The sequence below is a fragment of the Podarcis muralis genome, chromosome 15 (assembly GCF_964188315.1).
Source record: "Podarcis muralis chromosome 15, rPodMur119.hap1.1, whole genome shotgun sequence".
Taxonomy (NCBI): Eukaryota; Metazoa; Chordata; class Lepidosauria; order Squamata; family Lacertidae; genus Podarcis; species Podarcis muralis.
The window spans coordinates 22,752,989-22,774,041 of record NC_135669.1 but is presented as its reverse complement, the minus strand read 5'-3'; the positions used below and the strand labels follow the sequence as shown (position 1 = coordinate 22,774,041).

The 21,053-nt window shown below is 45.2% G+C and overlaps 1 protein-coding gene across 2 annotated transcripts in view; it reads right to left on the bottom strand.

The window, feature by feature from the left end:
* Positions 1–21,053, bottom strand: part of GRIK4 (glutamate ionotropic receptor kainate type subunit 4) — a 475,610-nt gene that overhangs the window by 149,012 nt on the left and 305,545 nt on the right. For both annotated transcript variants that reach the window (XR_013390818.1, XM_028708037.2), the window contains exons 5-6: positions 17,316–17,481; positions 3,922–4,100 (exon numbers count right to left, since the gene is read on the bottom strand). Coding sequence is in view for 1 of the 2 variants with exons in the window: in XM_028708037.2 (XP_028563870.2) it covers positions 3,922–4,100; positions 17,316–17,481 (345 nt within the window). In the remaining variant the exon portion in view is untranslated. The remainder of the gene's footprint in view (positions 1–3,921; positions 4,101–17,315; positions 17,482–21,053) is intronic.

Below are 21,053 nucleotides of genomic sequence, written 5' to 3'. Positions count from 1 at the left end.
CACTACAAAATGGGAAGGAGAGAAACTTAAGGTTTGAATAAAGTGAGACCAGTAATGCATTCCAATAAAGTGAGATCAGTTATTCCCCAACTGCATTGGCATTGTGCTTTCATTGCATTGAAATGAATGGAACGGAATAACCAAATGACAATGTACTTATATAATTTGCATAAGTAATTACACGTTACGAAATCTTGCCACAGCGGACAGTGAGACGAATAATGTAGTTTGGGGTAGAAGACAAATTGCAGCGGGACAGAAACAGGGCCAAGACAGGGCAGATCACAAAGCACTGTCTTCTTGCACAGAAATCGACACTGAGGCCTCAGTATAAATGACTCGGGCCTCAAATACCCGAAAGACTGCCTTCTTCCCTACATATCCTCTTGGGTGCTAAGATCAACGGGGTGGGGGAGGCCTCTTGGTAGTGCCTCTGCCCTCAAACGCTCAGGGTGGTGGCAGTGGCAGTGGCAGACTGGGAGAGGGCCTTCTCTGTGGCAGCCCCTAAGTTGTGGAAATCCCTTCTGACACCTACATTACACAGCTTTCAGCGAATACTGAAGATGCACCTGTTCACCCTGGCTTTTGATGGTTGAGATTTATGATTTTAGGACCCACTTTATTTTTGTAATTTTAAGTTCTTCTAAACTGGGGTTTTTAAATATTGTGTTTTAAGATCGCTCATCTTTTACGGTGGGTGGCATTGCGAACTGGCATCTGGGCACCTGTAGTGACCCAGCTTGGGGATGAGGGATTGATACCTCCTCCATGCCAACCCCGGCCGTGTCCCCCCTGCCCGGCCAATCTATGGGCTTCCCTTTTTCGCCATGGGCTTCCCTCTCTCGCCTCCTCTTGGTTTTTGCCTACCTTGTAGCAATCGTCACAACTTTGTAAGGTTAGGCATTGGGTAAGCCTTTGTATAAGGGAGGGGAGGTTGTAGCCTCTGCCTGCCCCTCCTTGATAAGGGTATCCTGTTAAAGGAATCCAAGGGTGTCTGAAGCCTGAGTGTTGGTTAGGGCCATGCCACGACCCCAATGGGCACCCCTCAGTGTGCCCCTATTTGATGTAAGTCATAGGGCTCCCCCTTCTTGTGGTTTACCCTTAGTTTGACTCCCTGCAGATGGGTGGGAGTCAAGATATAGCCCAGTTTCATCCAAAGGCTAAGCCAAATCGCTCACTTCTTTAATCAATAAAGTTGTGGTCTGTTTTAGCCCATAACCCTAAATACTCATGTCGGTGTGTTTATTAATCAATGGGGAACTGCAGGGCACTGGGCCTTGGCACGCAATATTAATTTTGTGTCTTAATAGTTGTAACCCACCCTGGGACTTTAAGGTGAAGGGCAGGGAATAAACTGTATTAATAAAATAATAATAATAATAATGATATACACTCCTGGGCAGAGTGCTCCACTAGGTCCCAACCAACCACATATTATGAAGTTTCTGACTTAAGTCCCACTTTCCCTGGCAGTTCTTTCGAAATATCACGGGACTCTGTACACTGGCAAGTTCCACAGGGTAAAAAAGACTCCCTCTCTTCCGCTCCGGGATACGTGAAATGAATACCACCACAAAGCAATCTCACGCTTTCCTAAACCATACGTCTGTGCTCACCAGCGTGTGTTGATGAGGCTGCAGATCCAAACTGTTGTTTATAAATTGTTAATATTGTTTCCCTTTCTAATGGACTGGCTGGGAGCTCAGCCAAAGATTTAAAGCCAAAGGCTTTCGCAGAGAGAAAGAAAAGAAAAAAATCTTGGGGAAAAGAGAGAAAATGATCAATTTTTAAAGAAAGCTGTTAAAACACATGGGGAAAACAAAACAATATATATATATATATATATATATATATATATATATATATATATATATATATTTTTGCTTTCGTAGATTTTCACGGGTATAGGAATGCAGGTTTTGGTGTCCTCGGGTGTCTTCCCGTGTAAAAGTTGGGGTGTCTAGGCGACGTTTCGACGAGGTCTCACTCGTCATCTTCAGGCTGGTGCTTTCGGCTTCTTGTTACTGGAACAGAGCAGGATCTCAGTGTTTGAGTTCCTATAAATACTGTTGAGGGGTGTGGTGTATAGCCTCCAATGTTCTGGGCAGAGAGGAAGTTCCCAGGCTAGTGTGCCTTTTCTTCTTTTGTTCCTTAATTGCTTGAGGGATATCTTGAGTGATTTCTTGAGTGATATCCTGAGTACCACTTAGGTGGGTCATTAGGTATGGATTAGTTGCTAAAGCCTTTGTGTCTTGACCTCTTGAACTTTGTGAAGAGTTTTTCTGAGAAGATGGCTGTACTGCATTTAGTTGTGCTCTGGCTTGGCTTCGTGTATAGGGGCGAGCTGTGGTTTTGTGGCCTGTGCCAGCCAGATCTGTGTAGGGATTGCAGGGGGGTGCAGCATCCGGAGGTGCCACCATGGTTTGGCTACTGGATGGTGTCTGTAATTTATCTGTGGAGAGGGTCTGGGTTTGGGTCTGGTGTGGTTGATTGGTGATGGCGTTCTGTGTGCCTCTGGATCTGGTGTCAGTTTTTGTGGGGAGGGCTAATTTCCAGATGTCTGGCAAGCGGGATGTGTCGTCACGCTTGTTCATGTTGTGAGGGTGTTTCTCTATCTCGATGGCTTCCATGATTATTCTCTTGTGGTGATGTTCCATGTTAGAGAGCAATTTGGAATTAATTTTGCACACCCTCACAACATGAACAAGCGTGACGACACATCCCGCTTGCCAGACATCTGGAAATTAGCCCTCCCCACAAAAACTGACACCAGATCCAGAGGCACACAGAACGCCATCACCAATCAACCACACCAGACCCAAACCCAGACCCTCTCCACAGATAAATTACAGACACCATCCAGTAGCCAAACCATGGTGGCACCTCCGGATGCTGCACCCCCCTGCAATCCCTACACAGATCTGGCTGGCACAGGCCACAAAACCACAGCTCGCCCCTATACACGAAGCCAAGCCAGAGCACAACTAAATGCAGTACAGCCATCTTCTCAGAAAAACTCTTCACAAAGTTCAAGAGGTCAAGACACAAAGGCTTTAGCAACTAATCCATACCTAATGACCCACCTAAGTGGTACTCAGGATATCACTCAAGAAATCACTCAAGATATCCCTCAAGCAATTAAGGAACAAAAGAAGAAAAGGCACACTAGCCTGGGAACTTCCTCTCTGCCCAGAACATTGGAGGCTATACACCACACCCCTCAACAGTATTTATAGGAACTCAAACACTGAGATCCTGCTCTGTTCCAGTAACAAGAAGCCGAAAGCACCAGCCTGAAGATGACGAGTGAGACCTCGTCGAAACGTCGCCTAGACACCCCAACTTTTACACGGGAAGACACCCGAGGACACCAAAACCTGCATATATATATATATATATATATATATATATATATATATATATATATATATATATATATTGGCCACAGACTTAAAACAACAAATCCCGTGCACTGTATACAGATTGCTCTCGAACAACAGGTCCCAGAGACTGAAGTGCATTGCTGTTCGGATGTGGATATAGACATCCATGGAAATGTATGTGGGTGTCACAAGCACGTAATGTAATGTAGAAGTCCTCCGGTTGTTTTAAACCACAAGTCCCATCAGCCCTCTCCCAGCACAACATCTGGAGGGCTTCATGTTGAGGGAGGCTGATAGAGTGACAGGCCTGTCCTCCATGAATTTGTCTAAACCTTTTTTTTTAAAAAAAGATTATCAAAGCTAGTAGTTATCGCCCCACCTCGTGGAAGTGATTTCTGTAATATAATTGCATGTTTTGTCAGCCCTGAACCTCCTTGCCAGTACATTTCATTGAGTAAGCCTGGGATCAGCGTGTTAACTTGGTGCTCCCATCCCAACCTCGGCAAGCTCAGCTGATGAATAGTCACCTGCCTCTTACCTTCTGAAGGATGATGTGGGACATGGAAGCATTGGCGTGTACAATGATGGTGGCTGTCTTGTCATCCCTGATCTCCTTTAGCAACGGCGTGGGGTCCCGGCTGTCATCCAGCATCCGGATCGAGAGAGTTTCCTTAGAGATCAGGAATTGACGGAGCAGCTTCTCCAGGTTTAGAAGGCCTGCAGGTGAGAGAAATGGAAAAGACCATTTTCTACTGGACCAAGTTTCAGGTGTTACCAATAATACATAAAGCCCTTAACATCTCGGGACCAGTTTACCTGAGAGATTTACCTTTCCCTATATACACCCACTTGATCACTTTGATTTATGGAACTGGCACTGCTCCTAGTGCCACATAACACTCATTCCACTGTTATAAGAAACTGATATTTTAGGGTGGCAACACCCAAACTTTGGATCTCCATGCCTATTGACATCAGGCTTGAACCTTCACTGAACTCTTTTTGGTGCCTGCTAAAAACATTTTTGTTTTTAGACAAGCCTACCCAGACATGTAGAATGCTAAGCCGGTTTTTAACAATGATCTTGATTATTTTTTGAATGCTTTAAATAATTGATAATTTTTCTGTTGCATTCTTTTTGTAAACTACTGTAAGGCTTTCTCTTTTTTATAATCAAATGGTATATACATTTATTTAAATGAATGAATAAATAAAATGTTCTAATCCTCTCGTGCCACCTTTCCAACGTCTAAAACCCCCTTATTTCCCTGCAAATGCTGAAGCATCACTGCACAACTTCATTTGGGCTCATCATTGTCTCACTTGCCATTCCTCCCCTGCCTGCAACCTTCCCATCTCTGAGACATCTTTCAATGTCTCAGATACGCTCTATACAGGGCTACCTTTGAAGGTGACCCGGAAACTAAAACTAATCCAGAATGCGGCAGCTAGACTGGTGACTGGGAGCGGCTGCTGAGACTACATAACACCAGTCTTGAAAGACCTACATTGGCTCCCAGTACGTTTCCGAGCACAATTCAAAGTGTTGGTGCTGACCTTTAAAGCCCTAAACGGCCTCGGTCCAGTATACCTGAAGGAGCGTCTCCACCCCCATCATTCTGCCCGGACACTGAGGTCCAGCACCAAGGGCCTTCTGGCGGTTCCCTCACTGTGAGAAGTGAGGTTACAGGGAACCAGGCAGAGGGCCTTCTCGGTAGTGGCACCCACCCTGTGGAACACCCTCCCACCAGATGTCAAAGAGAACAACAACTACCAGACGTTTAGAAGACATCTGAAGGCAGCCCTGTTTAGGGAAGCTTTTAATGACTGGTGTTTTAATGCATTTTTAATCTCCTGTTGGAGGCAGCCCAGAGTGGCTGGGGAAACCCAGCCAGATGGGCGGGGTATAAATAATAAATTCTTATTCTTATTCTTATTAAGTCTCCAATTGGCATTTTTCCTTTACTTTCCTTATTGTTTGCTCCTGAGTACTTTATAAGTGTATTTTTGGGTTGTTTTTCAGGGGAAGTGGTGTGTCATGCCACTAGGTAGCCATTGTCTGGATAGCTCAGTTGGTTAGAACATGGTGCTGATAACGCCAAGGCTGCAAGTTCGATTCCCTTGCAGGGACAGCTGCCTATTCCTGCATTTCAGGGGCTAGACTAGAGAAGAAGGAAAATTTGGAAACCAACACTTTTCTTTGACTCTTCTGGAAGTTCTGTCAGCTTCTAGCACTTAGCAGCTAGGTTTTCTGTTCCAAAACTAATCCAGTTATGACAAATCATTTCATTTTTATAATGAATAGAGCATTTGATTGTTATAATGGTAGTCTGAGCCACCCGCCTGAACTGAACTAACACTGCTCTGCCTGTGTAATTTAAGGTACCTTGCCTGACAGAAATATTGCATGTGTATGTGAGGGACTATTATCTACCTGTGTGAATTTGTGCAGTAAAAATAAATACAATAAAACACACTGATTAAAGCAACATTTACGCCCCCAGCACTCAAAATCCATGTAAAACTGTGTGTGCAGTCTTTACGTCCATAACAATCAAAGACTGGCATCTATAATACTGTTCCCCTTGAATCGATTGCTTCTGAAAGCAATGTTTTTCGTTGATTAACTGCCTCACTTTTAAATGATTAAAGTAACAATTGCAATAACTTGCTGCAGGTGACATTTTGAGGATATTTAATGAAGATAATAGTTACTCTCAAATGAATAACCCAGACAAACGAGCTCATGTTTGGACAATCTTCTTGCCGAACCTCCTCCTTCTTCCACCTCCCTCCTACTGTGGTACTTTTCACCAGGCAGAACCGGAATTAAAATCAGATGGAACCTGATTAAGAAATCCAGAATTTTATTCAGTAATAAATGGATTCATGATTCATGCTGTTAATCAATAGATGTAAAGCTTTCAGCCATGAAATAATGTCCTGGAGCTTTGGGAAGGCCCTGCCTTCCCTCAGTTCCTTTGTAACAATAAAAATAACTGGCTCAATTTAATAAAATTTAAAGAGCGCACCTGCACCAGCACAGCTGCATGCCTTCATCTGCCCAGCTGCAACAAAACATGTCTCCCCTGTATCGGTCTCTACAACCACAGCAGGTGCTGTAACTCCAACAGTTTGACTTCACCTCTTCCATTATATCCTACTGAGACGGATTGATGCCAACCTCGAAGAACTAAATAAGTATGTTGGCATAAAAAGGTATTCAAGGTGTTCTGAAAGTTAGTCCTGAGGCTGTCTGCCTAACCACTGCTAGAAGGATGTTCCATAGCATGGGACCAGTGACACTAATTGCCCGGCTTCTAGTTTGAAGCCAGTGGAGCTTCTGAAACACGGGGAACAACTAGTACTCCTCTGGATGACTGTGGATGTTTGCAAGTGATAGTATTGATGGCCCAGGTCATCTCTCCATTCCAAGGAGCAGGGTCAGGCCACTCATGAGGCAAGGTGAGATGACCGCCTCAGGCGGCAGGATCCATGGGGGCAGCAGATTCCAGTGTAGATCTCTATCCCCACCTGTTCCTGATGTAGATCTTCACTCACCCCTTCTTCCCTGGCTGGGAAGGAGGCACCATTTTGTGGTTCATCTCAGGTGCCAAAGTGTCTTGGGCCAGCCCTGCCAAGGAGAGGCCAAAGCCTTGGCACGAACACCAGCTTATCTGTGCATTAAACCCCCAGAGACATCAGGGGAAAAAAATCTGGATACATAGGTCTCAAAGGGTATCAAACTTGCATCCTCCACCTCTGCAGAAGTCCGAGAAAGCATGTGCCGTATTTTTCTTTTTTTTTTTAATTAAATTTTTGTTGAAGTTTTAACAAACACCATAACGAAAAAACAAAAAACAAAAAAAACAAAAAGGCATAACATACAAATACAAAAGATAAAACACGTATAACCTCAATTTTTACTTTCTTTAAGCTTACTTTCACGACTTCCTCATACCTTCCCTTTCTGTATTCTAATTTCAGATTCAATTTTCAGCAAATCCTTTCCCTACTTTTAAAATAATTTTAGTAACAGATATTTTCTTCCAATTATCCCTTACTGCTTTTAACCCCTTAATAACCAATCCAACATTTTTCTAACCTTCATTAATTTTACAATATTTTTTTAGATACTCTTTAAACTTCTTCCAATCTTCCTGCGCCGTATCGCTTCCCTGGTCACGGATTCTGCTCGTCATTTCTGCCAGTCCCATATAGTCTATCACCTTCAGTTGCCATTCTTCCACGGTGGGTAGTTCTTGCATCTTCCAGTACTTTGCGATGAGTATTCTTGCTGCTGTTGTAGCATCATGTGCCGTATTTTTCTATGTATAAGATGACCCAATGTATAAGATGACCCCTATTTTGGGGAGCCCTCAACAGTTGTTGAGCTTATTTTGTAAGTTCGCTGAGCTGTTGAGCAGCTTTTCGACGATCCCCCGCTCTGGCTGACGGAACTGGTGCCATAATACACCGCATACTGGCACTCGCCAAATACTCTTCCTAAGCCAGACCATAAAGAAGGCTGATCGCCGAAGAATTGATGCTTTTGAATTATGGTGCTGGAGGAGACTCTTGAGAGTCCCATGGACTGCAAGAAGATCAAACCTCTCCATTCTGAAGGAAATCAGCCCTGAGCGCTCACTGGAAGGACAGATCGTGAAGCTGAGGCTCCAATACTTTGGCCACCTCATGAGAAGAGAAGACTCCCTGGAAAAGACCCTGATGCTGGGAAAGATGGAGGGCACAAGGAGAAGGGGACGACAGAGGACGAGATGGTTGGACAGTGTTCTCGAAGCTACCAGCATGAGTTTGACCAAACTGCGGGAGGCAGTGGAAGACAGGAGTGCTGGCATGCTCTGGTCCATGGGGTCACAAAGAGTCGGACATGACTAAACGACTAAGCAAAAGCAAAGCCGGGAAGAGCAGATAAGCAGCCTCCTCTCTGACTTTTCCCTGCTACCGCCGCAGTACCAGCCCTTGCTTACTTAGCATATTAAGCTGTGTATAAGACGACCCTCAATTTATCAGAAAAAAATTCAGAAAAAAGGTTGTCTAATACATGGGAAAGTAGGGTAATTCAAACCTAACCAGACAGCAGTCTGTCCATGACTAAAGAGCCTATTCCTCCATTCATAGTTAAGAATGTAAGAACAGCCCATCCAATCTAGCATCCTAAGAACCTAGGAAGAGCCTGCAGGATCAGGCCAGCATCCTGCTATCTCAATGGCCACCCAGATGCCTGTGGGAAACCATCAAGCAGGACCCAAGCTCAAGAGCTCTCTCCACTCCTGTGGCTTCTCACAACTGGTCTTCAGAAGCATTTCTGCCTCTGAGCATGGAGGAAGAGCATAGCTACATTACTGTAAAGCATTAGCACTGGCTATATAAAGCTTGAGGACTGATAAAATTCGTGGTAAATCTATGCTTCTGTTGTAAACCACAGTGGTACCTTGGAAGTCGAACGGAATCCATTCCAGAAGTCCATTCGACTTCCAAAACATTAGGAAACCAAGGTTTCCTGATTGGCTGCAGGAAGCTCCTATCTTCCTAGCTAACATCATCATGCTTAGCTAACAGGACCAGTGGTCAGGGGTGATGGAAGTTGTAGTACCAAAACATCTGGAGGGCTTAGTTTGACTATGCCTGTATTAAAGCAATGAGGAAGCACTACTAGATGGAAGGTTTTTCCTTCTTCCTTGGGCTACCTATTTGCCTATGCAAATCCCTTCACATTGCCTCTGCCCTCTTTTCTTCTTTTCACCCTTTACTGAGATAGGAATTCATTTGAAGATTAATCCTACAGCAATAGCGAAGGAGCAGAATTTCTTTTACTAAAGGTGGGATTTAGTACTATGCAGGAGGCCTCCTTGTCACTTAGGCATCACTTAAGCTGTCAAAACAGTGCTTATCCCTGTTTCACAATTGTGTAGGTTTAAAGCCACCCACGGCTCACATTTCTCCCCTCTGGCCTTTGCTGGGAAATGATGTTTATTTTAGGGAGGAATCATGCAACCAGTAATCTTTTGTGATTCCTTCCGCTAGAAACATTAAGTATTTGAAGCATTTTACTAACTTGAGCTAAGTGCATGTGTGTGCACACACACAAGCTCTAAATGACTCCTTTTTGCTCATATTAAAAAAGCACCTCTTGATTTTTTTAAAAAAAGAAAACATGACTTCCATTGTAAACAGAATGAAATTTACATTCACAAGCAATTGAGGAGTCTTTCTTCTCCATTCTGAAAGGGAGGGAAGTCAATGTTAAAGCTCATTCCCTACCTTCTTTTGGCTATATATATATATATATATATATATATATAGAGAGAGAGAGAGAGAGAGAGAGAGAGAGAGAGAGAGAGTTTTCCAAGAGATGAGCTTGCTAGATCAATGTAAGCCTTTTTGCAAGTCAGCAGGTGAACAGCTCTTTTACATTAGTGTGTTTAGATAGTAGTGATCTAAGCAGTAAGAAGGAGACCACACAAAACCTTGGATCCATATGTTTAACGATCAATTCTACATTTGAATTTCTGATTCTAGGGTCTTATTAGAATTCTGCCAACAGCCCCAAAAAAGCATGTTTCATTGAAAAACTTTGCTAAACCTGAACTGCTAGATAGCTCAACCATGGATCTCAGAGAATTCCAATGGAAAAGGAACTTGCTGGTGTTTGTCTATTCATCTCCTGCCCAGAATGGAAATCAATCCAGAAAATGGAATTGGTATTGTGTTCAGTCCACAAATAATGCATAATGATATACAGTTGTTGGCATCTGTCTGTCTCAGGAGACCATGGGGGAGTGTGCCTTTGCAGGTCAAGTCCAACCATTGCAGAATTACAGCGACATGATGACATCACAGATCCTTTATATACAAAACCAAGGACAGCTGCCTCAGCCACTAAGATTCAATGACTGTGTGAGCAAAGGAAGTCAGCATAACATTGCACTGTTATTTTATAGCCACACTCGTATAGAGTAGGAATAAAATGTGTGTGTGTGTGTGTGTGTGTGTCTGTCTGTCTGTCTGTCTGTCTGTCTGTCTGTCTCTGTGTGTGCATGCAGGGGCACAACTAATCAAGAGAGGAGCAATGAAAGCTCAACATAAATTGCAGTTCCATTCAGCCATTGAATTAGGCAGGCAGTGTTTTCCAACCAGTCTCATAAATGCAGGGCTGTAAAATTAAGGAGCAGGATCTAATTTTATTGGAGGGGAATTGAAATTAGACATAAAACTGGAAAACACCAGAGAGAATTGCTGCCTCTTAGGAGGCGAGACCTCCCACCTGCCCCAATAAACATAAATCTTTGCCTCTTTCTCCATTTATTTTACTGCCTTGACCAGCAGAATATGGCCTGGCCTGGTAGCTGCTAATTGCTGTGGGACAAGGGCCAACTTCCAGGGATCTGCTAGAGGAAGGGTAAGGAGGCAAAGCCAAAGAATAGGGGCTGGAGAAAAGCATGCACCAGGATCTGAAGCCTGGGAAGGATCAGGATACGTGGAAGGAGATCTATAAGGGGAGGGGGCTGCACCAGGCAGCTGCCTTGTGGGAAACGAAGTGTTAAGCCCTGGATGACTGAAGCACATGCGATTCCTGCCCTTTCACTAAGGACTATTCAAACACCATGTGCTTCATCCCAAGTGCTTTTTATTTCATAACTAAGGTCCCCGTCGCAAAACTCACTGCATCACCAGAGCTACCACCAGGCCAAGGGAGAGTGCTTGACCTGATGTCTCCTGTACTGTAGCTCCATCCAGGTGATCACCAAGAAAGGTACTGTGACTCATCAGCATAGCCAATCGAAACTTCTTCTTCTTTGGTGATCACTCGTAGTCAAGAAATATTGTCTTCCATAAACATGGTTTTAAAACTGAGTCCGTAAGTGACTGTGGAGGCCAATTCTGGATCCACACGTCCTTCCACAGTGGGGACATAGGTTTCCAGGTGGGAGTTGATCATGGTGAGGGTTTGCCAAACGTGCCTTCCTCTTGGCACATTTCTCTCTTTCGTCTTGAGTTTGAGCGTCTTCAAAACCCATGACACCTTTGGTAAAGGCTGTTCTCCAATTGGAGCGCTTGCAGGCCAGTGTTTCCCAGTTGTCAATGTTCAGACTACATTTTTTAAAAAGATTTGCCTTGAGAGAGTCTTGGAACCTCTTTTGTTGACCACCAGCATTACACTTCCCATTTTTAAGTTCGGAATAGAGTAGTTGCTTCGGAAGACGATAATCAAGCATCCGTACAACATGACCAGTCCAAGCAGCAGAGGTGTGGCTGGTGATATATAAGTATGACTCCAGGCTTTGTTCCTTAGTCTGAGCATCTCATACTTCTTGGAGAGCCGCTGAGCAGATTCTCCTCTCCTCTCCCCTTCTTTTCTCCCCCCCTCCTTCCTCATTTCCCTGCTCTGACCGCCAGTCTATCTTGGACCACATTCATCTGGCTCTGCCCCTTTGAATCCTTGCCTTTCTGCTGCAGGACCTGCCCACTTGAGCTTTCTTGCTTCCTTCTGATCACACCTGGGTGAAATAGCTAGAGCACAGCTTTCCAAACGTTTCATGTTGGCGACGCATTTTTTAGACATGCATCATTTTGCAACACAGTGGGTTAAACCACAGAGCCTAGGACTTGCTGATCAGAAGGTCGCCGGTTCGAATCCCCGTGACAGGGTGAGCTCCCATTGCTCAGTCCCTGCTCCTGTCAACCTAGCAGTTTGAAAGCACATCAAAGTGCAAGTAGATAAATAGGTACTGCTCTGGCGGGAAGGTAAACGGCGTTTCCATGCACTGCTCTGGTTTGCCAGAAGCAGCTTAGTCATGCTGGCCACATGACCCAGAAGCTGTACGCCAGCTCCCTCGGCCAATAAAGCGAGATGAGCGCCACAACCCCAGAGTCGGTCATGACTGGACCTAATGGTCAGGGGTCCCCTTTACCCTTTAATTCAGTTTTACTAGCAAACTGGAGGTTAAACTAATCCACACCTCCTCTCCACCCAGCAACAATCCTGGGAATTGTAGTTTACCCCTCACAGGGCCCTTTAAAAACTACAATTCCCAGGTTTATCTTTTTCTTGGGGGAGAATTCTGCTTTCAATGTATGGTGTATGTGCAGCCTCATATTTTAAACCCCAGCCAGCTGTGTAACTCACTGGGTGACTTGGACAGTCACTGTAGCTCAGTTGGTTAGAGCGTGGTGCTGGTAACAGCAAGGTTGCAGGTTCGATCCCCGTATGGGACAGCTGCATATTCCTGCTTTGCAGGAGGTTGGACTAGATGATCCTAATGGTTCCACCCGACTCTACAATTCTATGACTCTTCTACTTCAGCCTAACATACCTCACAATGCTGTCATGCGGATAAAATGGGGTGTGGGGGGAAAGCCATGTATACTGACTTAAAAGCTCCTAGGAGGAAAGATGGGTTACAAATGCAAGGAAATGAAATGCAAGAAATCAGGACAGAGCATGCTTAGTTAGAGTGGTATCTAGTTCCTAAATCTCTTTATGTTGGGGTGCATCCAGAAAACCCCAGATTATTAATATTTATATGCCTCCCTTCTGACTGGGTAAAACAGCAAACATTAAAAACTTCCCTATACAGGGCTGTCTTCAGATGTCTTATAAAAACCAGATAGTGGTTTTTTCCTTGACATCTAATGGGAGTGTGTTCCACAGGGCGGGCGTGACTATGGAAAAGGCCCTCTGCCTGGTTCCCTGTAACCTCACTTCTCGCAATGAGGGAACCGCCAAATCATGCATGATTTTATAATATTATATTCTGGGCCCTCCTCTCCTAACTCCAACTCCTTCACCCCAGACTACTGTCTTCTCTGACAGCTGTATCCTTCAGGGCTCCTAGTCTGTACAAGGAAAGAGAGGGGCCTGTTCCTCTCCAAAGAGATTTCCTTCTGTTCCGCTAACACGAGGCTCTGAAGCACTTGTCGCCAACAGAAGGATGCTCTTTCAAGGGCCTGTTTTACAGGCTGAACATGAGCCGGGTCTTGTAGGAACCTCCCTGAAACTTTGAAGTACATAAACGAGGACCACCAAGGAAGGGAGAGGCAGAATCAGACGTGGGCTGCATTAGAGTCATTCCTCTGCTGCGAGCGGCAGTCTGTTTAGTTGTCTGATGGGAAATAAGGCCTCTTGGGCAAAGAACTGGGCTAGGTCACTGTCAGGTATACCCTCTGCTTCCACTCAAACCCCCAAATTACGCACTCAGAGAAAGCTAAATTCTACAACCAGTATACATTATGCAGATTTTCTCATGGGGAAGCGTTATGTAGGGCACTCAAGCTCAGGCCCCAGCCGCTGGTAAATTTATTCATTCATCCCTCTGGTTTCTGAGATTTGAACAGATACATGGCCCACTTGTTTGTAAGCCTACCTTCACAATCAATATGGGGCAGTGACTTGATGTTTTTTTAAAATGCAAATCAAAGCTGGGATGCTCAGGCAAAATTATCTGTGCTCCCACAACACAGAGGCAGACCTGGGCATAAGGCTTGGAACAGGGGTGCTAACTTGCATATTGGTGGGGGCCAGGTAAACCCCACCCCACATAATCAATCACAAAATGTGGCACTTGAATGGCAATGCAAATTAACTTTTTTGGGGGGCAACCCCTTCAAATTGTTATTGGGGGCAGCTGAAGGGACATCGGCCCCTAGGAGTTGGCTCCTATGGCTTGAAGAATGCGCGGTAACACTTTTGGCTATCCCATGAACCTTCAATTGCACAGTGCTGACTTGGAAACTGGCATCCTGAGATTCTTGTCTTTCTTTAACAAACCAACAGTCATGTTCCTAGCCCATAAGGTTTCCAGAAATGTGCTGGGGGAAAAGCAGGCATCATCTGAATGTCTGAAGCTGCATTGTATTATATCAGACCATTCTCCCATCAAGACCATGGCTGTCAACTTTTCCCTTTTCTTGCGAGGAATCCTATTCAGAATAAGGGAATTTCCCTTAAAAAAAGGGAAACGTTGACAGCTAGGATCAAGACCAGCATGATCTACTCTGACTGGCAGTAGCTCTCCTTAATCTCAGGAAGACTCTCCCACCCAGCCCTGCTGGAGATTGAACCCTGCTGGACTGTCTTGTGTGCACAGCATATTTTATGTCGTTGAGCATATATTCTGTCAATTGACTCCTGGGATTCTCATGCGTCTCTTGAGAGATTGCAAAGAAATTTTAGGACTCTGCACTCCCCTGCACCACCATGGGAAAAAGCGAAGACGGGGAACTTTAAAGCAGGCTTTATATCCCCTAGGATCAGCGAGAAACCATTTTTAAACAGACGTGGGAAATCATGGCTCATTTCTCCCTGTGAGAAGGGAAACAGTGGAGGCAACATCTGAGTCGGAGGCCTGCTCGTGACCCTCCCCTGCTCCATCTCCTCCTGGAATCCCACAGAATCTCAGCCTTGAAGGATTGCCCTTGTTTCCCTGGCTTCAGAGCTCGCGCAACACAGCTTAATTTTGCCACTCTCCCATTAACCCACAAAACTCCCTCCTATTTCCCCCCCTTAAGGTTGACAAGCAGCCATAAATCATCAACTCCATCTTGCCCACATTAGAGAAGGGGGGGGGGGGGAATGGAGTCCGTCCCTGTCTCAACTGAGTTCTCATTGCATACAGAGGTGTCTTCATTCAGTGCTGAATTTCCACTCCTCCTTCAGAGAAAGAAAGATTTGAAAAGAAAAAAAGGAAGCTGATCTGCAGCTCTTTCTCCCTTGTGCCTTGGAAGATGGGGCATCCCCAAGGCTGCCCATGATCAAGGCTTGCAGGGCAGCACCACAGTTTTATCTGTGAATGGTCATTTCCCTCTTCTACACCACTGCACCCCAGTCAGCAACCGGTTCATCCAATCACACCTGATTAAAGCAATCGAACCTGACTCAATGGACGGCTGGGTGCCGTGCTATTGTAAAAGCGATTTGGTTCCTGAGCTTTTTTGATCCTGTTAAATGAAGGATCAAATTAACCAGGGACAGAACAGTGCCAGGCATCTGTGTACACCGCTTGCATTCTACACCCTTCCAGTGTGCAACACCTGTGGGTTAGCACATAAGTGCATGTACGCAGAGAATAAATTTATACACGCAGCGATCAACCTGCAGAGTGTGCATAAATTCATTCCACTTTCAATGCTGTTTGTGCCTGAAAAAATTTTGGGGCAATGGCACTACTTCATCTCCTCTCAGTGCATATCTTGTAGCTTCCTGCTGAAATCCTGTACTTATATTATACCACAAATGTTCTGGTATATTGTGTCGCACCGTAGCCCCTCCAAACAGCAATAGTGTGATAGCATTGGGGAAGAATCCCAGAAGCAACTGAAGAAGAATAAATTTGCCAGTAATGCACTATTGTTGGATCAAGAATATGGCCACATTCATACCATACATTTAAAGTTCTATAAGCAGACATGACTCCCCTCCCCCCAAGAAGTGGGAAGTGTAGTTTGTTAAGGCTGCTGAGAATTGTTAGGACACCCCTATTTCTCTCCCAGAGCTACAGTTCCCAGAGCAGTTTAACAAGCAATCCCTCTATACAGGGAACTATGGGAATTGTAGCCCTGGGAGGAGTATGAGGGAGGCTGCCAACAACCTGTAGCCCCCTAAACAAACTACAGGTCCCATAATGATTTGGGAGAAGTCATGACTGCTTAAAGTGGTATCTTAGGGCTTTACATATATTGTGTGAATTTGGCCATATTTGCAGAATGCACTCACACTAATACACTTGTCACTCTAGAGGGCCCCTGAATGTATCAGGGAACACATGTAGGAAGACATGCACGTACACTATTATTCATTTTCAGAAGGTTGCAGACATTGGGTGGTAAGTGGAAGGGAGCGGGCAAGTGAAGCTCTGTTGTTTCACATTGGTTATGGTGTGAAGAGCCCTATATACTTTTCACAAGAGACAAAATGAAAGGCAACGAAATCTGAATTCTGCATCAAAATGTATGTGCTCTGAAATTACGAGAATCAGTTCAGTGTAGGTTTGTTCACAATAAGAATTCCCTTGACTGCAAGCCAGCTTCCATGATATGTAACCAAACAAACCCCTGTGTTGCAAAGAGAACATCAGCAATATCTAGGCAGCACGCAATAGACAATCTTTTATAGAATTCCTTCAAACCATAACAAGTACAATATGAAATCTTTAGTCTCAAAGTCTCTGAAAATCTTTAAATGAAGCAAAGTACCATTCTTTGCACGATGAGAGACAAGCTGTGAAGCTTTGTGTATTCAGCAAATATGATGTCCAGCACTGAACAGTGATTCTGGATATTGACTACTGCTTTGTAGAATTCTTCATCGGCGTGGTGGGAAGATATAGAATTGCTTCATAAACTGAATTTTTTTTTTCATAAACTGAAAATGAAATTTTTAGATGATGGCCTTCATTTTCAGGTTTATGAAGCAATTCTATATCTTCCCACCACGCTGACGAAGAATTCTACAAAACAGTAGTCAATATCCGGAATCACTGTTCAGTGCTGGACATCATATTTACTGAATACACAAAGCTTCACAGCTTGTCTTTCATCATACAAAGTCTGGCACTTTGCTTCATTTAAAGATTTTCAGAGACTTTAAGAGGAAAGATTTCATTTAGCTTCCATGATAAGGCTTTGCTTCCCTTTTCTCCCACCACCTGCCCTTGCCACAAAGGTGTGTGCCGGCCCTATCTTTAGGTAGAGTGAAGCGGCTTCCTCGGGTCACTGATTCTGGGAGTTACAAAAGAGGAGCAAATGATTAGTTGTTTAATCAATTGTGTTTTTTGCTGCCAGGAATGGGATGAGGTGTTGGTGGGATTTTCTGTCTCCGGTCTCAACCATCGCTGTCTTGACGATTTCTACAAATTGGAATGGCACAGGGTGGACGCTTGGCTCCGTGGGCAGCCTTCCAAAGCAACTTACATTCAGCTTTGGCACAGATGAGGCAGGCAGTGGTGCAGTTAAAGAAATTCAGGATCCCAGCAACAGCCACGCTGATGTCAGTGTTGCTGGGATGGAGGTTCAAAGTCGTGAATCTCTGGAACTGGAGCTTGAGGAATTCCTCGGGGGCAACCTTGAAATGGGGAACCTGAAAGGGGGAGAGAAAGGAAAATGCGTATATAAATCATTCGGGGAATATGCGCAACGGTGGAGGCTGGTGCATTGGGGTGAACGGGGCCTCATCCTGCCACCTCCCCGGCTGCCTTTTTCTTAACAGCTAGTCATAACAACATCAGAAGAGCCTGCTACATTGGACAAGTGGCCCAGCAACCACTGGATTTGCTTTTAAGATACAGAGGTGGTGACAGTGGTGATAAAATGTAGATAAACTGCTCTTTTCTGAAAAACTCCCCTCAAAGTGGTGAATGCATTTTCCAAAAGGAAAATTAAATGGTAATAAAGTGCAAGGATCCCAAATAATAAGAACATAAAACAGGCTGCTGGATCAGGCCAATGGCTAGTAACCTATTCCCACAGTGGGCAGCCAAATGCCTGTGGGACATCCACAAACAGAACCCAAGAACACTCTCCCCTCCTGTGGCTTCCCGCAACTGGGGTTCAGAAGCATTACTGACCAGTAGCATAGCGTGGTTTGCTGGCACCTGGGGTGGAGGGTGAACGGAGCCTGCCACACCAGCCCAGCTCTCACCACTGAGGCTCGCAAAGTGACTTGGGGCTGGCAGGGTGGTGTGAGAAGCGAGGGCAGGATCAAAGAGCACATGGCTGCTTTGCAATGCTAGAATCTGGTCTGCATGATTCTCCTGGAGAATCATTCAGATCAGATCCCAAACTTGCAAAGTGGTGCAGGACTGGCAGGGCAGCGTGAGCAGTGCCACCCCAAAAAGGCACCTTGGGCCATCAACCTGGCAGCTTGCCTCCCCTCCCACTATGCCCCCTGTTACTTCCTCTGAACAAGGAGGCAGTGTTTGTTGGAATCTCAAGCCTTGTCAGAGGAATTGGCCACTCTCCAGGCACCCGGCTTGAGCTCCTTGTTGACCTCCCCGTCTGCGACTCCCGGCAGGATACAGGCGAGGTCTCTATCGGCGATCCTCCTCAAACGTGAGAAGAACACACCACTCTTCCCTCCTCCCTGCCTCCCCCAGGGAGGGGAAAGAGACAGACAGAAATGTATTTACATGCCTTTATTTCTGTCTTTGCAGCAGTACAGAGAAACACGTCTGCACTCTCCAAACACCAACAGCAGAGAGAGAGGCTCCACCCCTGTACTTCCAGTACAGGTCAGATGACACTCTGAGCTAACATCCGGTGCTCAGTACAGTGAATAGACTGTCCCTTTGTTCCCACGGTACAGTCCCAAACAGCAACATCCTGTTTGGCTTTCCAGCCAGCTGCAGCTCGCTGCTGCATTGCTCCTTTTTCGTAACAGTGTTGCCATCCTGGCTAGTAACCATTGATAAAATTCTCTTTCATGCATTTGTCGAATCCTCTTTTAAAGCAGTCTGAGTTGTTGACCACCAGAGCAAGTGCCATAGTTTAACAATGCATTGTGTGTCCTCACTCTTCCAAGCTTCACTGAATAACAGGCATAGGCAAACTTGGCCCTCCAGATGTTTTGGGACTACAACTCCCATCATCCCTAGCTAACAGGACCAGTGGTCAGGGATGATGGGGATTGTAGCCTCAAAACATCTGGAGGGCCAAGTTTGCCTATGCCTGCTGTATAACCATGATTTGGCCACCCAGCTGGCTACCAGTCCAGGGGGTGGCACTGTCTGTTAGGCTCCTCCTCCTCCTCCTTTTTTTAAAAAAGGTAATTTTTATTCGCTTTTTTATTCTTTTTTTACATACAGTTCAAAATGAATAAACTGTTCACTTGTCTTGTTCTCTTATCTTACTAGTCAGACCTGCTAGCTTCGCATATTACAGCAATTTAAAGTGCCGTTCCTCTTTGGTCGGTACTACTTCTGTTTCCCATTTTTGTGCAAGAAGTCCAGAGAGAGAGGCTTCTGTTGTTACTATTGCCAGAAGGAAAGCTTCTGGTTTCTTGGGAGATGTTCTCTTAAGTTTGGGGGTTTTTTGGTTCATTATAGATCATTTCCCAGAATTTCTTAATTACTTTACACAACCACCACATGTGGTGGTCCTCCTCCTCCTCCTTAGTCCCAGTGTTTCCCCTTGCAGAACTCAGCCAGGATGGGGATGGGGACACAACTAGAATTCGTTGGCTCTGCCTGCCATTGGCTCTGGCTCTGTCTACTGTTGCCCGCCTTGCCTTCCCAACAGGCCCCAGCCAAAACTGATTTAAATCACTTCACTTCCCCAGACATAAATTACATGAGTTTTCTCAACTGCCCACCTTTAGATAAGAGATTGACAAGGCATAATGTGTTGGAGTGGTTGATCTAAAAATTGCAGGACTTCCTCATTGCAGGATTTTCTGTGATTGGTTGCAAAACTCTCAGAACTGCACCCCCATTGTTAGTCTCTAAGAAGGATTAAAGGCAATTCAGCCAGTCATTTGAGTCTGCGCTCCTGTTGCATTTGCAGAAACAAATCTGCTACCACAAGACTCGTTCTCCAGAGGGACCAGAGCCATGAGTCCTAATAATAGCTCATTTGCCATTAATAAATCAAAGGAGAGAAAGGCAGCCTCCCAGGGAACCTCACTGACACCAGGCTCTGAGCAAGGGGAACTGAGTGGTTTCTTCAAAGCATTAGTTCCTATACTCATCTGGGGGACCTGATGTCAGGGGACCACCTCAGGTACGGAAGATCCAAGAGGATGATATGGTTCAGAGCGCTTGTGAGATGTAAGGGGAAAACAGAGAAATGTGCTTTTTTTTTTTTGCAAAGCAAATGATTTGGAAGAAGCATAAAACGAGGCAAAGGGAAACATCTGGTTATGCCACATTAGGGGAAATGTCAAGTCCTCTTTGCTTCCATTACCAGGGCTTCCGGAAGCTATTGCCCTGTGCCTGCAATCACACACCTCTTGGGGGAAGGCTGTTAACCAGCTGCGGTGGCTGTTTTATTGGAGGCATAAGCAGTTTGGTTGGTAATAGAAAAGTTAAAGAGCAATAAGCTGCTATCCGCCTCGATTTCACTCCACGGCCCTCAGCCCGGGGTTGATTAAGAGGGAGAAAGGCAGGCTGTGTGCCTCCAGGCAGCTTCTCTTAACTAAAGCAGACGGGGCACCCACAGGATGAGGATGGGCTTGTTGATCATTCAGCAGTGCCAGATGGAATCCGAGCCTCGCAGCCAAACACCGTCAACTGGATGAAGGGATCGGTATGGAGGGAAAGACTCGGGATCAAACTCTTGGCTCAGCTGGGAACCTTGGATGACCTTGGGCTGTTCTTTCTACACATCTCTCTGCTTCAGCTTTGAACCTGTACGGCAACTCTCCTCTCTTCTGCTTTGTTGATATATGAGTGTAGCACATTGCTTTACACTTGGGCCATGTGTTCATCTGGTTCAGTACTGTCTACACAGACTATCAGCAGCTCTCCAGGGTTTCTGGCAGTACCCAGAAATGCCAAATATTGAACCTGGAGTCTTCTGCATGCAGAACAGATGCTCTGCAGCTGAGCTATAGCCCTTACACTATGGATACGGAACATTTATTAGGTACAGCTCTAGTTCCAGAAATATTTCTGCAAGGTGTGCAGTCCAGGATATGTGTCTGTTACACAGGCACAG